This window comes from Protopterus annectens, chromosome 10.part0 (genome assembly GCF_019279795.1).
Source record: "Protopterus annectens isolate FY-2018-M chromosome 10.part0, PAN1.0, whole genome shotgun sequence".
In the NCBI taxonomy this organism is placed as follows: domain Eukaryota; kingdom Metazoa; phylum Chordata; order Ceratodontiformes; family Protopteridae; genus Protopterus; species Protopterus annectens.
Window position 1 is genome coordinate 831422547 of NC_056744.1, and position 18015 is coordinate 831440561.

The 18015-nt window shown below is 37.8% G+C and overlaps 1 protein-coding gene across 1 annotated transcript in view; it reads left to right on the forward strand.

Moving 5' to 3' along the window:
- The window catches only part of TSEN54 (tRNA splicing endonuclease subunit 54), a 667232-nt gene that overhangs the window by 479333 nt on the left and 169884 nt on the right, over positions 1-18015 (forward strand). Inside the window, exon 10 of the mRNA XM_044086814.1 lies at positions 5926-6065. Within this exon, the coding sequence (XP_043942749.1) occupies positions 5926-6065 (140 nt within the window). The remainder of the gene's footprint in view (positions 1-5925; positions 6066-18015) is intronic.

Sequence of the window (18015 nt, forward strand, 5' to 3'; positions counted from 1 at the left end):
CATGTCTGCCCATGGATCACCTCTTCCATTGAAATCAAATGTGAAAATGTTTTTGAAAGGGATGTTTCATACCAAGGTTTCTAAAAGAGATGGCACCTCCTTGGGATCTCAACTTTGTTTTAGAAAAATTAACTCTTGCTCCATTTGAACCATCTCATTAAGCTGACTAAAGACTCTTGACATGAAAAACAGTGTTACTTATTTCTCTGACTTTTGCAGTAAGATTATCAGAGTTGCAAGCTCTTATGGTGGGTCAGTCTTATCTCATTTTCTATAAATATATGCCTAAAGTGGTGTCTGAGTTTACTTTAGGCCAATCTAATTACCTCCCTGTCTTCTTTCCAGAACCTAAAAATGAGGGAAGAGGATACTACATACCTTGGATGTCCACAGACAACTCTGTTACTATCTTGAGAGAGCAAAATCTTTCAGGAACTCTGATCATTTCATTTCTTGTGAAGGTAAGAAAAAAAGGACAACCGTTGTCAAAACAGACTGTTTGCAAGTGGTTGTCTCATGCTGTTACCTATTGCTATACCCTCCACAATAACACAATTCCAGACTTGTTCTGTGATTGGAGGTTCCATCTGCAGAAACCAATCCTCATTTCATTCCCCAATCCACCTACCTCCAACCTTGTGGTTTGTAGTTTTCTGTATGTATAACTTTTATTTGGTGATGTACAGAGAGTGACAGAAGGGAAAAGTGCATTGTGTGTTAAGGGTAAGCTGGCATTCTTGAATTGTTTTGATTCTGTACTAGGAGCAGTCTATAATGTAATCTCTTGCAGCAATAGTTTTTGATCCAGTGTCTTTTCTATTCACCTCAGCAGATGGATATATCAAACCTGTGTAGATCCGAGGCCAGCAACTAAAGTCCAGTTCCAAGGCTTAAGATCTTCCCCTCTCCCTCAATGCATCACTGCTCTTACAGCCCCCAAGTCTTATTTGCCACTCCAGATGATTTTAAAACACCCTTTTCAAGGCTCATGTTGATGGGTTCAGATAAGAGTTTTTGTCCATTCTTTTCGATAAATTCCTGATCAAGGGTTATGTCTTTAGTCCATTCAGCTTTTTCATGCCCTTTGGCAAGTTATTAGCCATTCCTCTTTTTTCCCCCGTCCCCTTTATCTTCTCTTTTCACCTGTTGGAAAGTTGACTTCTGGGAAGTTTTCTGCAATGGCATTGGGTGTTTGTTTTTTGTTAATCTATGTAATGGAGTGTTCTGTGGAAGATATTATTGTTAGATGGGGGGTGCAGGTATTGGTCCACTGATGTCCCTTCTCTCGAGGAGTCTGTGTTCCTTGATACTTTTGGTGCAGACCCATCTACAACCTGTGTGGGGGCACCCAGAGGATGGTTTGGTTGATTTGTTGTCCCTACAGGCTTGAAAAGAAAAGACATGATAGAACCAGTCTCTTGTAAGCTGGAAAAAATTCCTCCCCAAAAGGGTACATTATAGTAAGGGGCCTGCAGATGGCCGCAGCCACTAAAAAAAAAAATCTCCGAGGAGAGTGCTTTTGTCCATTCCCCAAATAGGGAGTCTAGGGCTATGAAATAGATTTGGAAAGCATGTGTATACTTCCAGTGACCTTCACCTTACACGCACTAAACTACATGGCTCACTTAACCAGATTGGAAGGGGGGTTGACAAAGGAGATATCGAAATCCATATCAGGTGCCATAATGGTGGAGTCCCACAGGGTGCTGGAATTACAGCTGGCCACCTTGCAGTCTGTTACCAACATGTACATGCACCTGTAGTCAAATGCAGTGAATGTCATGTCAAGAGCAGCAGGTATTGGTTTTACTATTTGCTGCCATGACTAGATAGGTCTATACAATTTTGTAGAAAACTTCAAAATGTCTTTCTTAAATGTCCACCTTGATTGGTCTACTTTATTTGTACCCATAGTCAAGGATATCCTAACCAGGAGTGAGTAAGATGGCAAAACCCTGTCTGCCATTGTAATCACTTTCTCTAAACTTCAGAGGTCGTTTTCGTGCAACCAAAAGGGTGGAAAACTATTTTTGTTGTGAAAATCCCAGAACTTTGCCAAAGGCACTTCTGGTGACAGGCGCCCTCAAGGCAGAGGGGGGTACTTTAATTTATGTCACTCAAGAGACAGAGGCATACTGCAGAGCCAGGGTTTTTGAGGTCTTATCACTGACAAACCTTTCCAGTGTTCTTGAAGAATTGCCTGATTGTCTTCCTTCTCTGGAGGTAGTTGAGGGGGCTCATCTCTCCATCCCCAAGCCTGGTAGGCCATTGCCAGTGCTTAAATGTAGGCATTGAGACTAATAACCAGAGGCTATTTTATTCCTGTCACATCTCTTCCAAACTTGGAAGTCAAGACCCTTCCAGATATTTCACCCTGACAAAGAAGGGCAGTCGCGCAAGAAATATTAAAGCTGCTAAAAAGATACTTTTTAGTCTCAAGAAAGTTTTGAGACTTTCTTGGAACCAAGTGTGTTGAACCGATTTGTCAAGCAGACATCTTTTTGGATGGTCACTGTACAGTCCATACTACCTCTTCGGAGGATACACATCTAGTCGACCATCCTGTGCTTGGTGGATCTCCAAGACACTTTACCATCACAACTTGATTGCCAAGCAGTCCAGGAGAGTCCTACACTTTAGGCTGGGAGCCAGTTATTTCCATTTCAGTGCATGCTTTCTTTGGTCTTTGTGTTCACCAAGTATATGGCAGTGGTAGCAGCCCAACGCAGATTGCAGGGGTTCTGGGTGTTCCTGTACTTAGATAACTAGCTCATCATAGCCGCCAAAAGATATTCACTAGTTGAAGCAAGAGACTCCTTACTCCATTTGTGCTCTTCCTTAGGTATTGCAATAAATTCTGAAAAATCCAAACTGGAACCAGTTCAAATCCTAGAGTTCATAGGTTGCCACCTGTACACCACCGTCCAAATAACCAGGCTTCCTCTACCCGGTCGATCATCTCTATGTCTTCAAGCCTTACATGTTTTACACCATCAGGATCAGCTGGCACACCTGATTCTCTGCCTGTAATGGTCTACAGCAGTTGCTATCACTCTAGTCCCACATGCAGGGGTTTATGTGAGTATTCACTGGACTTTCTCTGTCCAGTGGTTTGTGATGTATCAATCAGTGCACTACCCCATCAGGGTCTCCAAGATCTGCAGGCAACATATAATATGGTGGCTGACTTCTCCTCTGACTTAGAATGTCCTTTTTGTTTCCCCAGCATAGGGCCACTATAACTACAGATGCCTCTCCTCTCTGAGGTGTGTGTGTGTGTGGGGGGGGGGGGGGTAGTAGCATGGTCCAAGGTACCTGGTCCCAGACTGAGGCCAACCGTCACATCAGTGTTCTGGAAATGGTGGCAGTCCTCTTTGAATTACAGGCCTTTCTGGATTGCCTCCCAAAAAGTGTGATTGCAATACATATGGGCAATATGTCTGCTCTGGTACAGTAGCAAAGGTGAAACCTGGTCCTCCTCATTATTTTGGGAAGCCACGAGGATGTGGTAATTGGCAGTGTCCTCCCAGAGCTTATTTGTTGCATTGCACATTACAAGCAATTTAAAGATTGTAGTGAACAAGTTGAGCAATCTGCCTCAGGAGTAGTCCATTAATAAGTCAGTGGCATCCAAGGTCTTCAGCTGCTGGGGCCAGCCTAACTGCAACCTCTTTGCATCTCCAGCCAATACCAACAACAGCAGCTTTTTTTTACACTCATCCCTCAGGAGGACAGTCCCTGGGGGATGGTTTAGTCCATGCATGGCCACTGGGTCTCCTGTATGCTTACTGTCAGACTCCTCTCAGTCAGGCTTCTACAGAAAGTGACCTGGTGCAAATCAGAAGTGACTCTCTGTGCCCCCTTTTGGCACTGATAGGTTTGGGTTCCCCTTTCTGTGGCCTTTCCTTGTATACCCATTTTGGCCATGGATCCCCTTCCAGATCTGATCTCTCGCCCATCTGGCAATCTTCACCCAGATATCAAATCACTCAATCTGACTGCTTGTTTTTTCCACTTCCCAGGCTTTCTTCCAGGGTTATTCACATGCTCACTTTTTCCCAGAAGCCATCCACTAGGAAACTTTACAGAAGTGGAAAAGATTCACTATTTGAATGAATTCTGAAGGCTTGGAGTCACCCTTGATATCTGTATTGGATTTTTGTTGGGTCTCTTATTTGTGGGCTAGTTATTCTACAATTAAAATATAGTTGGCTGTCATTTCCAACTTTCATGTGAGAGAGCAGCATATACCCATTGCTTTTCTCAAGCTCTCCAAAGTGTTCCTAAGAAGTGCCTTTCTTTTGTGACCCCCCCCCCCATGAGGAACCTGTGCTGCCTTGAGACATCACTGTTGTGCTACAGTCTTGCCAACTTGCCATTTGAATAGCTGGTTGCTATGTACACTAAGAAGATTTCAGAATTATAGACCTTATCATGCAAACCTCTGTATTTAATTTTTCATAAGGATAAAGTTTCTCTCAGAAGTAATCCAGCTTTTATTCCCACTGTGACATCAATAACTTCTTTGAACTAGACGATCCAGTTACATTTCTCCCTTCAAATTTCTCAGATTAGGGTGAATATCTACTTCACTTGGATGTTCACAGTCCGCTTTGGTTTTATTTGCACGGTACAATGGACTTTAGGAAATGTTATAATTTACTTGTGTTTCCTTTTCTAAGACAAAATCGATTTCCAGTGCATCTCGGATTACCTTGTCCAGGTGGCTGTTTCCATTATTTTCATTTATAAAGCCAATGGATCGTCATTGCCTTGTAAGGCAAAAGCACATTCTACAAGAGCATTTTCAGCTTCTGCAGCCTTTCTTAACAGTGTTCCTATTGATATTTGTGCAGAAACTACTTGGTCTACAGTTTCATACATTTTTCTTATTATAAGCTCGACCTGCAGTCCAGGTTCAGAGCTTCTTATAGCTCCACCATTGTCTGGAATATTCTTCCATAGTGCCTCCTGGGAGTTATTTTAGCTGGGGACTCTGTCCTTTGTTGAGACAAATGAAAAGACCTCAGCTACAAAAATTATGCATTTACCGTAACGATAGATACATGTTTTCTCCAGTCCATCTCAACACACACCCCATCCAGATTGTCTCTGTTGTATGGATCCTTGCTTGGTTGCACTACTTTTAGACTATGTGGCTGCAGTGTTTTGTTTAATAATAGTGTTTCATATTTCATGATTGATCGTCGTGTACTACAGGGCAAACTGAATTTGAAGGCTGTAGTGACAGTGCATAATATGAAGGGGGAGTGTTTGAGGTTTGGAATCAAAGTTTAGTTGCCTGCCTCAAATCTGTACAGATCCGATTTGTTGAGACAGACGGAAGACAGTATGGATATGTCGTTTAAGTTCATAGCTTTCATGCCCATAATCCCAGGCTTCAGAGGATCATATTGTGAAGTCATTTGCTGTACCATGCATGACCTGCAACATGTTGTCAGTTATATTTTTCTTGTATACAAAAAGTAGAAACTGTAGGCAGTAGTATCACACATTTTTACCATAGAGAGCTGTTCTAAATGACAGACATTTTTCTGTTGTGTTTACTAATGTTTAGGTATCTCCCAGAGAGAGAGATACAGAGAATATTGGTATAATTTTAACATGAGAACCCAGTAAACTGTTTTATTGAACTTGGTGGTTTAGAATGGCATTTTGACATATAAACAGTCAAAAATTATTTTTTTTTTTTTACTAAATGGCAAAAACTGTTGACCTTTGTGTAAATCACAAGATGAAAAAAGTTGCAGTTAAGTTAGAACAGTTGATTTTTATTGCATACAAGGCATCAATTTCAACATGTTTTCTCATAGCTTGACATTAATGATGAACTCTCCATTTCTTTTATATCCATAATTTATTTGATGGTTTCTTGTGTCCGTGGTTCCTTTTTCTCATTTTTAGGTGCCTGATTTTTTCACAGCTGAAAATAAGAAATCTAGCAAAGCCCTTGTTCTTTTCTGTATTCCTTCTCTTTTATCTAAACTGATCATCCAGAGAGCTACTATGATTACCTCTTTTGCAAGCCAGCTACCATTAAACAAGTAATGTATTTCACTCCAAATTGGAAATTTCCAAAAATCTCCTAAGTCTGTAACAAATCTCCAGTAGGTTCATAGGTAGGTACTAGGCTATTGACCCTAGGGCCTATATAAGCTTAGCCAAATGGTACCCTGGCTTTTGCCACCTAAGAAAATTATTTCCTGTGCCCCTGTCAAGCAGAGCCACAGAAGTGATCCCCAGGGTGAATTTCCTATCTCCCATCCAATCATCAAGATTTTTCTTGAAGAGTGCTAATGAGGAGCTTTGTTTGATATAGATAGGTAGTTCGTTCCAGAGTATGGGAAGCCTCTGAGACAGGAATCTATCCCTCCAGCATGTTCTGTTTGTTGTGGTGACAAGGTTTAGGTCCCTAGAGCGTGTAGCTTGGAGGGATTGGGATTTCTTTACGTGGAGCCTGTCCAACAGCTCTGGGTTTGACATAGCTTTGTATGTTAGGCAGAAATTGCCTCTGAGTAGGTGATATGCGACAGAGTAGCCACATTCTTTGATTTCCTGTCCTTGCATATTTAAACTGGTGCATGTGAAATAATTCCTGCTTTAAAACTTCAGCTTGGCCAGCTAAGAACTTGGTTATATTCAACTGGACGTATAAGAGAATTTAAGTACCTTTATCTGAACTTTTTTTAAAAAAATACAGTATTTAATTTGAGTGTTGAAGGAATTTTTAACTGAAGTTATTCTGCTCTTCAGTAACTTGAACTGAAGCTAGTGTTGGCTGAATTTTGTTATTTGCTAGTAATTACAGGTGTGGGGGTAGCCACATTCTTTGATTTCCTGTCCTTGCATATTTAAACTGGTGCATGTGAAATAATTCCTGCTTTAAAACTTCAGCTTGGCCAGCTAAGAACTTGGTTATATTCAACTGGACGTATAAGAGAATTTAAGTACCTTTATCTGAACTTTTTTAAAAAATACAGTATTTAATTTGAGTGTTGAAGGAATTTTTAACTGAAGTTATTCTGCTCTTCAGTAACTTGAACTGAAGCTAGTGTTGGCTGAATTTTGTTATTTGCTAGTAATTACAGGTGTGGGGGTAGCCACATTCTTTGATTTCCTGTCCTTGCATATTTAAACTGGTGCATGTGAAATAATTCCTGCTTTAAAACTTCAGCTTGGCCAGCTAAGAACTTGGTTATATTCAACTGGACGTATAAGAGAATTTAAGTACCTTTATCTGAACTTTTTTTAAAAAATACAGTATTTAATTTGAGTGTTGAAGGAATTTTTAACTGAAGTTATTCTGCTCTTCAGTAACTTGAACTGAAGCTAGTGTTGGCTGAATTTTGTTATTTGCTAGTAATTACAGGTGTGGGGGTAGCCACATTCTTTGATTTCCTGTCCTTGCATATTTAAACTGGTGCATGTGAAATAATTCCTGCTTTAAAACTTCAGCTTGGCCAGCTAAGAACTTGGTTATATTCAACTGGACGTATAAGAGAATTTAAGTACCTTTATCTGAACTTTTTTAAAAAATACAGTATTTAATTTGAGTGTTGAAGGAATTTTTAACTGAAGTTATTCTGCTCTTCAGTAACTTGAACTGAAGCTAGTGTTGGCTGAATTTTGTTATTTGCTAGTAATTACAGGTGTGGGGTAGCCACATTCTTTGATTTCCTGTCCTTGCATATTTAAACTGGTGCATGTGAAATAATTCCTGCTTTAAAACTTCAGCTTGGCCAGCTAAGAACTTGGTTATATTCAACTGGACGATAAGAGAATTTAAGTACCTTTATCTGAACTTTTTTTAAAAAAATACAGTATTTAATTTGAGTGTTGAAGGAATTTTTAACTGAAGTTATTCTGCTCTTCAGTAACTTGAACTGAAGCTAGTGTTGGCTGAATTTTGTTATTTGCTAGTAATTACAGGTGTGGGGTAGCCACATTCTTTGATTTCCTGTCCTTGCATATTTAAACTGGTGCATGTGAAATAATTCCTGCTTTAAAACTTCAGCTTGGCCAGCTAAGAACTTGGTTATATTCAACTGGACGTATAAGAGAATTTAAGTACCTTTATCTGAACTTTTTTCTAAAAAAATACAGTATTTAATTTGAGTGTTGAAGGAATTTTTAACTGAAGTTATTCTGCTCTTCAGTAACTTGAACTGAAGCTAGTGTTGGCTGAATTTTGTTATTTGCTAGTAATTACAGGTGTGGGGGTAGCCACATTCTTTGATTTCCTGTCCTTGCATATTTAAACTGGTGCATGTGAAATAATTCCTGCTTTAAAACTTCAGCTTGGCCAGCTAAGAACTTGGTTATATTCAACTGGACGTATAAGAGAATTTAAGTACCTTTATCTGAACTTTTTTTTAAAAAAAAATACAGTATTTAATTTGAGTGTTGAAGGAATTTTTAACTGAAGTTATTCTGCTCTTCAGTAACTTGAACTGAAGCTAGTGTTGGCTGAATTTTGTTATTTGCTAGTAATTACAGGTGTGGGGGTAGCCACATTCTTTGATTTCCTGTCCTTGCATATTTAAACTGGTGCATGTGAAATAATTCCTGCTTTAAAACTTCAGCTTGGCCAGCTAAGAACTTGGTTATATTCAACTGGACGTATAAGAGAATTTAAGTACCTTTATCTGAACTTTTTTAAAAAATACAGTATTTAATTTGAGTGTTGAAGGAATTTTTAACTGAAGTTATTCTGCTCTTCAGTAACTTGAACTGAAGCTAGTGTTGGCTGAATTTTGTTATTTGCTAGTAATTACAGGTGTGGGGTAGCCACATTCTTTGATTTCCTGTCCTTGCATATTTAAACTGGTGCATGTGAAATAATTCCTGCTTTAAAACTTCAGCTTGGCCAGCTAAGAACTTGGTTATATTCAACTGGACGTATAAGAGAATTTAAGTACCTTTATCTGAACCTTTTTAAAAAATACAGTATTTAATTTGAGTGTTGAAGGAATTTTTAACTGAAGTTATTCTGCTCTTCAGTAACTTGAACTGAAGCTAGTGTTGGCTGAATTTTGTTATTTGCTAGTAATTACAGGTGTGGGGTAGCCACATTCTTTGATTTCCTGTCCTTGCATATTTAAACTGGTGCATGTGAAATAATTCCTGCTTTAAAACTTCAGCTTGGCCAGCTAAGAACTTGGTTATATTCAACTGGACGTATAAGAGAATTTAAGTACCTTTATCTGAACTTTTTTTAAAAAATACAGTATTTAATTTGAGTGTTGAAGGAATTTTTAACTGAAGTTATTCTGCTCTTCAGTAACTTGAACTGAAGCTAGTGTTGGCTGAATTTTGTTATTTGCTAGTAATTACAGGTGTGGGGTAGCCACATTCTTTGATTTCCTGTCCTTGCATATTTAAACTGGTGCATGTGAAATAATTCCTGCTTTAAAACTTCAGCTTGGCCAGCTAAGAACTTGGTTATATTCAACTGGACGTATAAGAGAATTTAAGTACCTTTATCTGAACTTTTTTATTAAAAATACAGTATTTAATTTGAGTGTTGAAGGAATTTTTAACTGAAGTTATTCTGCTCTTCAGTAACTTGAACTGAAGCTAGTGTTGGCTGAATTTTGTTATTTGCTAGTAATTACAGGTGTGGGGTAGCCACATTCTTTGATTTCCTGTCCTTGCATATTTAAACTGGTGCATGTGAAATAATTCCTGCTTTAAAACTTCAGCTTGGCCAGCTAAGAACTTGGTTATATTCAACTGGACGTATAAGAGAATTTAAGTACCTTTATCTGAACTTTTTTTAAAAAATACAGTATTTAATTTGAGTGTTGAAGGAATTTTTAACTGAAGTTATTCTGCTCTTCAGTAACTTGAACTGAAGCTAGTGTTGGCTGAATTTTGTTATTTGCTAGTAATTACAGGTGTGGGGGTAGCCACATTCTTTGATTTCCTGTCCTTGCATATTTAAACTGGTGCATGTGAAATAATTCCTGCTTTAAAACTTCAGCTTGGCCAGCTAAGAACTTGGTTATATTCAACTGGACGTATAAGAGAATTTAAGTACCTTTATCTGAACTTTTTTAAAAAAAATACAGTATTTAATTTGAGTGTTGAAGGAATTTTTAACTGAAGTTATTCTGCTCTTCAGTAACTTGAACTGAAGCTAGTGTTGGCTGAATTTTGTTATTTGCTAGTAATTACAGGTGTGGGGGTAGCCACATTCTTTGATTTCCTGTCCTTGCATATTTAAACTGGTGCATGTGAAATAATTCCTGCTTTAAAACTTCAGCTTGGCCAGCTAAGAACTTGGTTATATTCAACTGGACGTATAAGAGAATTTAAGTACCTTTATCTGAACTTTTTTAAAAAATACAGTATTTAATTTGAGTGTTGAAGGAATTTTTAACTGAAGTTATTCTGCTCTTCAGTAACTTGAACTGAAGCTAGTGTTGGCTGAATTTTGTTATTTGCTAGTAATTACAGGTGTGGGGTAGCCACATTCTTTGATTTCCTGTCCTTGCATATTTAAACTGGTGCATGTGAAATAATTCCTGCTTTAAAACTTCAGCTTGGCCAGCTAAGAACTTGGTTATATTCAACTGGACGTATAAGAGAATTTAAGTACCTTTATCTGAACTTTTTTTAAAAAATACAGTATTTAATTTGAGTGTTGAAGGAATTTTTAACTGAAGTTATTCTGCTCTTCAGTAACTTGAACTGAAGCTAGTGTTGGCTGAATTTTGTTATTTGCTAGTAATTACAGGTGTGGGGTAGCCACATTCTTTGATTTCCTGTCCTTGCATATTTAAACTGGTGCATGTGAAATAATTCCTGCTTTAAAACTTCAGCTTGGCCAGCTAAGAACTTGGTTATATTCAACTGGACGTATAAGAGAATTTAAGTACCTTTATCTGAACTTTTTTTAAAAAAATACAGTATTTAATTTGAGTGTTGAAGGAATTTTTAACTGAAGTTATTCTGCTCTTCAGTAACTTGAACTGAAGCTAGTGTTGGCTGAATTTTGTTATTTGCTAGTAATTACAGGTGTGGGGGTAGCCACATTCTTTGATTTCCTGTCCTTGCATATTTAAACTGGTGCATGTGAAATAATTCCTGCTTTAAAACTTCAGCTTGGCCAGCTAAGAACTTGGTTATATTCAACTGGACGTATAAGAGAATTTAAGTACCTTTATCTGAACTTTTTTTTAAAAAAAATACAGTATTTAATTTGAGTGTTGAAGGAATTTTTAACTGAAGTTATTCTGCTCTTCAGTAACTTGAACTGAAGCTAGTGTTGGCTGAATTTTGTTATTTGCTAGTAATTACAGGTGTGGGGGTAGCCACATTCTTTGATTTCCTGTCCTTGCATATTTAAACTGGTGCATGTGAAATAATTCCTGCTTTAAAACTTCAGCTTGGCCAGCTAAGAACTTGGTTATATTCAACTGGACGTATAAGAGAATTTAAGTACCTTTATCTGAACTTTTTTTTAAAAAAAATACAGTATTTAATTTGAGTGTTGAAGGAATTTTTAACTGAAGTTATTCTGCTCTTCAGTAACTTGAACTGAAGCTAGTGTTGGCTGAATTTTGTTATTTGCTAGTAATTACAGGTGTGGGGGTAGCCACATTCTTTGATTTCCTGTCCTTGCATATTTAAACTGGTGCATGTGAAATAATTCCTGCTTTAAAACTTCAGCTTGGCCAGCTAAGAACTTGGTTATATTCAACTGGACGTATAAGAGAATTTAAGTACCTTTATCTGAACTTTTTTTAAAAAATACAGTATTTAATTTGAGTGTTGAAGGAATTTTTAACTGAAGTTATTCTGCTCTTCAGTAACTTGAACTGAAGCTAGTGTTGGCTGAATTTTGTTATTTGCTAGTAATTACAGGTGTGGGGGTAGCCACATTCTTTGATTTCCTGTCCTTGCATATTTAAACTGGTGCATGTGAAATAATTCCTGCTTTAAAACTTCAGCTTGGCCAGCTAAGAACTTGGTTATATTCAACTGGACGTATAAGAGAATTTAAGTACCTTTATCTGAACTTTTTTAAAAAAAATACAGTATTTAATTTGAGTGTTGAAGGAATTTTTAACTGAAGTTATTCTGCTCTTCAGTAACTTGAACTGAAGCTAGTGTTGGCTGAATTTTGTTATTTGCTAGTAATTACAGGTGTGGGGGTAGCCACATTCTTTGATTTCCTGTCCTTGCATATTTAAACTGGTGCATGTGAAATAATTCCTGCTTTAAAACTTCAGCTTGGCCAGCTAAGAACTTGGTTATATTCAACTGGACGTATAAGAGAATTTAAGTACCTTTATCTGAACTTTTTTTTTTAAAAAATACAGTATTTAATTTGAGTGTTGAAGGAATTTTTAACTGAAGTTATTCTGCTCTTCAGTAACTTGAACTGAAGCTAGTGTTGGCTGAATTTTGTTATTTGCTAGTAATTACAGGTGTGGGGGTAGCCACATTCTTTGATTTCCTGTCCTTGCATATTTAAACTGGTGCATGTGAAATAATTCCTGCTTTAAAACTTCAGCTTGGCCAGCTAAGAACTTGGTTATATTCAACTGGACGTATAAGAGAATTTAAGTACCTTTATCTGAACTTTTTTTAAAAAAAAATACAGTATTTAATTTGAGTGTTGAAGGAATTTTTAACTGAAGTTATTCTGCTCTTCAGTAACTTGAACTGAAGCTAGTGTTGGCTGAATTTTGTTATTTGCTAGTAATTACAGGTGTGGGGGTAGCCACATTCTTTGATTTCCTGTCCTTGCATATTTAAACTGGTGCATGTGAAATAATTCCTGCTTTAAAACTTCAGCTTGGCCAGCTAAGAACTTGGTTATATTCAACTGGACGTATAAGAGAATTTAAGTACCTTTATCTGAACTTTTTTTAAAAAAATACAGTATTTAATTTGAGTGTTGAAGGAATTTTTAACTGAAGTTATTCTGCTCTTCAGTAACTTGAACTGAAGCTAGTGTTGGCTGAATTTTGTTATTTGCTAGTAATTACAGGTGTGGGGTAGCCACATTCTTTGATTTCCTGTCCTTGCATATTTAAACTGGTGCATGTGAAATAATTCCTGCTTTAAAACTTCAGCTTGGCCAGCTAAGAACTTGGTTATATTCAACTGGACGTATAAGAGAATTTAAGTACCTTTATCTGAACTTTTTTGTAAAAAAATACAGTATTTAATTTGAGTGTTGAAGGAATTTTTAACTGAAGTTATTCTGCTCTTCAGTAACTTGAACTGAAGCTAGTGTTGGCTGAATTTTGTTATTTGCTAGTAATTACAGGTGTGGGGGTAGCCACATTCTTTGATTTCCTGTCCTTGCATATTTAAACTGGTGCATGTGAAATAATTCCTGCTTTAAAACTTCAGCTTGGCCAGCTAAGAACTTGGTTATATTCAACTGGACGTATAAGAGAATTTAAGTACCTTTATCTGAACTTTTTTAAAAAAAATACAGTATTTAATTTGAGTGTTGAAGGAATTTTTAACTGAAGTTATTCTGCTCTTCAGTAACTTGAACTGAAGCTAGTGTTGGCTGAATTTTGTTATTTGCTAGTAATTACAGGTGTGGGGGTAGCCACATTCTTTGATTTCCTGTCCTTGCATATTTAAACTGGTGCATGTGAAATAATTCCTGCTTTAAAACTTCAGCTTGGCCAGCTAAGAACTTGGTTATATTCAACTGGACGTATAAGAGAATTTAAGTACCTTTATCTGAACTTTTTTTAAAAAATACAGTATTTAATTTGAGTGTTGAAGGAATTTTTAACTGAAGTTATTCTGCTCTTCAGTAACTTGAACTGAAGCTAGTGTTGGCTGAATTTTGTTATTTGCTAGTAATTACAGGTGTGGGGGTAGCCACATTCTTTGATTTCCTGTCCTTGCATATTTAAACTGGTGCATGTGAAATAATTCCTGCTTTAAAACTTCAGCTTGGCCAGCTAAGAACTTGGTTATATTCAACTGGACGTATAAGAGAATTTAAGTACCTTTATCTGAACTTTTTTTTAAAAAAAATACAGTATTTAATTTGAGTGTTGAAGGAATTTTTAACTGAAGTTATTCTGCTCTTCAGTAACTTGAACTGAAGCTAGTGTTGGCTGAATTTTGTTATTTGCTAGTAATTACAGGTGTGGGGGTAGCCACATTCTTTGATTTCCTGTCCTTGCATATTTAAACTGGTGCATGTGAAATAATTCCTGCTTTAAAACTTCAGCTTGGCCAGCTAAGAACTTGGTTATATTCAACTGGACGTATAAGAGAATTTAAGTACCTTTATCTGAACTTTTTTTTTAAAAAATACAGTATTTAATTTGAGTGTTGAAGGAATTTTTAACTGAAGTTATTCTGCTCTTCAGTAACTTGAACTGAAGCTAGTGTTGGCTGAATTTTGTTATTTGCTAGTAATTACAGGTGTGGGGTAGCCACATTCTTTGATTTCCTGTCCTTGCATATTTAAACTGGTGCATGTGAAATAATTCCTGCTTTAAAACTTCAGCTTGGCCAGCTAAGAACTTGGTTATATTCAACTGGACGTATAAGAGAATTTAAGTACCTTTATCTGAACTTTTTTTTAAAAAAAATACAGTATTTAATTTGAGTGTTGAAGGAATTTTTAACTGAAGTTATTCTGCTCTTCAGTAACTTGAACTGAAGCTAGTGTTGGCTGAATTTTGTTATTTGCTAGTAATTACAGGTGTGGGGGTAGCCACATTCTTTGATTTCCTGTCCTTGCATATTTAAACTGGTGCATGTGAAATAATTCCTGCTTTAAAACTTCAGCTTGGCCAGCTAAGAACTTGGTTATATTCAACTGGACGTATAAGAGAATTTAAGTACCTTTATCTGAACTTTTTTAAAAAAATACAGTATTTAATTTGAGTGTTGAAGGAATTTTTAACTGAAGTTATTCTGCTCTTCAGTAACTTGAACTGAAGCTAGTGTTGGCTGAATTTTGTTATTTGCTAGTAATTACAGGTGTGGGGTAGCCACATTCTTTGATTTCCTGTCCTTGCATATTTAAACTGGTGCATGTGAAATAATTCCTGCTTTAAAACTTCAGCTTGGCCAGCTAAGAACTTGGTTATATTCAACTGGACGTATAAGAGAATTTAAGTACCTTTATCTGAACTTTTTTTAAAAAATACAGTATTTAATTTGAGTGTTGAAGGAATTTTTAACTGAAGTTATTCTGCTCTTCAGTAACTTGAACTGAAGCTAGTGTTGGCTGAATTTTGTTATTTGCTAGTAATTACAGGTGTGGGGTAGCCACATTCTTTGATTTCCTGTCCTTGCATATTTAAACTGGTGCATGTGAAATAATTCCTGCTTTAAAACTTCAGCTTGGCCAGCTAAGAACTTGGTTATATTCAACTGGACGTATAAGAGAATTTAAGTACCTTTATCTGAACTTTTTTTTAAAAAAAATACAGTATTTAATTTGAGTGTTGAAGGAATTTTTAACTGAAGTTATTCTGCTCTTCAGTTATTCCCACCCACCCGCCCTGTTTTTGTTTTGGTGTTAATCTTAGTGGCATTGAAACTGCCCGCCCCTCAGCCTGCCTCTGGGCCCATCTCATTTGCTCACTCAACTGAGTGCAGTGAGATCATATTCTGATTTCAGGCACTCCTACTGTGTACAAAGAGAGCATCTGGGAAATAGAAAAAAAAAATTAAGCTTATTTCCTGCCTTTCTTGTTAAGTGGTACAGACTATTTGTAGGCTTCTGAGCCCCCAAGCCCTTCTGTGTTTGAGGGAAGCCTTCTAGCTTGTTTTTTTCTTATAACTAGCCAGTTTTCTAGTTTCAGCACTCAAATCTGTTTCTTTGATCTCAGCACTTGTTCAGAAAAAAAAAAAAAAAAAATTTCATCTGCTTTTACTGTACTTGTGTTTTACCTACTTCTTTTACTTTTGCATCATCTTAAAATACTCAATTGTATTTATTACTGCTTGGTGTAACTCATTCTAAGCCTTTTGGTTTAAACACTTGGGCTTCGGACCAGTTAGTTGTTTTGCACTGAGAGGGTTTGTGGTCTGCACTGTTGTGGCAGAACAGGTAGCTTACATCCTTCTAGGTTGAGAACTGCTGATTGAGGGCTCAGTGTCTGTTATTCTAAAAGTGTATTAATTCTGGTTTAAGCACTTGGGCTTTCAAGCCAGTTATTTTACATTAAGAGGGTTCGTGGTCTGCACTCTTGTGGGAGGAGAGGCTGGACTCTGCCCTTCTGAGCTGGGAATTTCTGGTTAAAGGCTTATAGTGCATGCATATCTGAACTGTTTCTTACTGAAGTTGGTGCGCCTTGTTTGCTGTGGCATAGACTGGATTCGGGCCTGCTGGATCTAGCTTTGTTTGTGTAACTTGAGCACTAATCCAGACATTCTCTAAAGTATTCAATGGTATTTATTACTGCTTGGTTGTAACTTGATTAAAGTGTAGCTATCATTCAAGTCTTTTGGATTAAGCACTTGGGCTTCAGACCAGTTGTTTTACATTAGGAAGGTTTGTGGCAAGCACTGTGGTGGCAGGACAGGTAGCTTTCATCCTTCTAAGTTGGGAACTGCTGATTGAGAGCCCAGTGTCCAAGTGTATTAGTTCTGGTTTAGGCACTTGGGCTTCAGGCCAGTTATTTTACATTAAGAAGGTTCGTGGTCTGCACTCTTGTGGGAGAAGAGGCTGGACTCTGCCCTTCTGAGCTGGGAATTTCTGGTTAAAGGTTTATAGTGCCTGAATATTTGAACTGTATCTTACTGAAATTGGTTCACCTTGTTTGCTCTAGCATAGACTAGATCCAGGCCTGCTGAATCTAGCTTTGTTTATATGCTTGTTGTTTGTTTGCTTGTTATTTCCCTGGAAGCTAATTCCACCTAATCGCAACTTCTCAGCTTCTGTGGATCACTAGTGATATCTGCATTGCTTACTGTACTTATTTCCTTGTTTCACTTGAAAGAAAGTTACTGTTTGTCGTTTTGCATTTAGTTACTTGTAACACATTGCACTCAAGTTACCTGGCACTTGCTCACTAAAGCAATTATATAAGTCAGCACTAAAAATTAAAAGCACTACACCCTCACTCCCCACTGGCCCTTGTTTTCAATTAAGGAATTCCCAATATTATTCTAGCATGTCCAAAGGTCAGTTGTCAATCTTCTCTCCGGTCCAGCTGGTGAATCTGGGAATCTTGAGGCAATGTTATAACTGCCTCATGTACACAGACAGCCCTCTCCTCCTCCCACATAACACAAATACTTGCGAGAGATGCAGCTATTTAGCCAAACTGGAGGCTGAGCTCTCTCAACTCAGGACTGGCAAGACCAGACAGGAGGAGAAGGCAACTACACACACCACAAAACCAGCCTCACATAATGCTACCACTCCACTGAATCAAACACATAAACACACAAAGACATACTCGGAGGCTCTGAGTAAAATTTACCTAAACAGCAGAGGCCTCCAAAGCAGACACCCAAACAACTGCTACCTCAAGACACCCCACAAGCAACACATAAACCACAAAAGCAGTGTGCAAAGCAGTCACAGCCCTTAAGGCCAAATACAACACCAAACATACTTGTCATAGGTGACTCCATAGTCAGACACACTGGCGTCCCACTCACCAGGCTGAACAAGGAGAGGGTCACAGTAAGCTGCCTATCGGGCGCTAGAATCCGCCACATAACACAAGCACTTGGGTCACTCCATGGCAAGTACAAATATGACACAGTCATTGTCCATGCTGGTGTGAGCGACCTGAGACGTACCTCCCTGGACTACATGAAAAGAGACATAGAGGAGCTCTCTGATTATGTAGCCCAGGCAGGTATGACCCTAACCCTGAGCAGTATCCTTCCTTCACCAAGAATGATGCCACAATATAGAGACAAGATGATCAGCTTTAACAATTGGCTTAATGTCTGGTGTCATTCAAAGGGGATCCAGTGTCTGTCTGCCTGGGATGACATGCTTGACAAGCCACGCTGCTTCAAGGGACGGCTTGC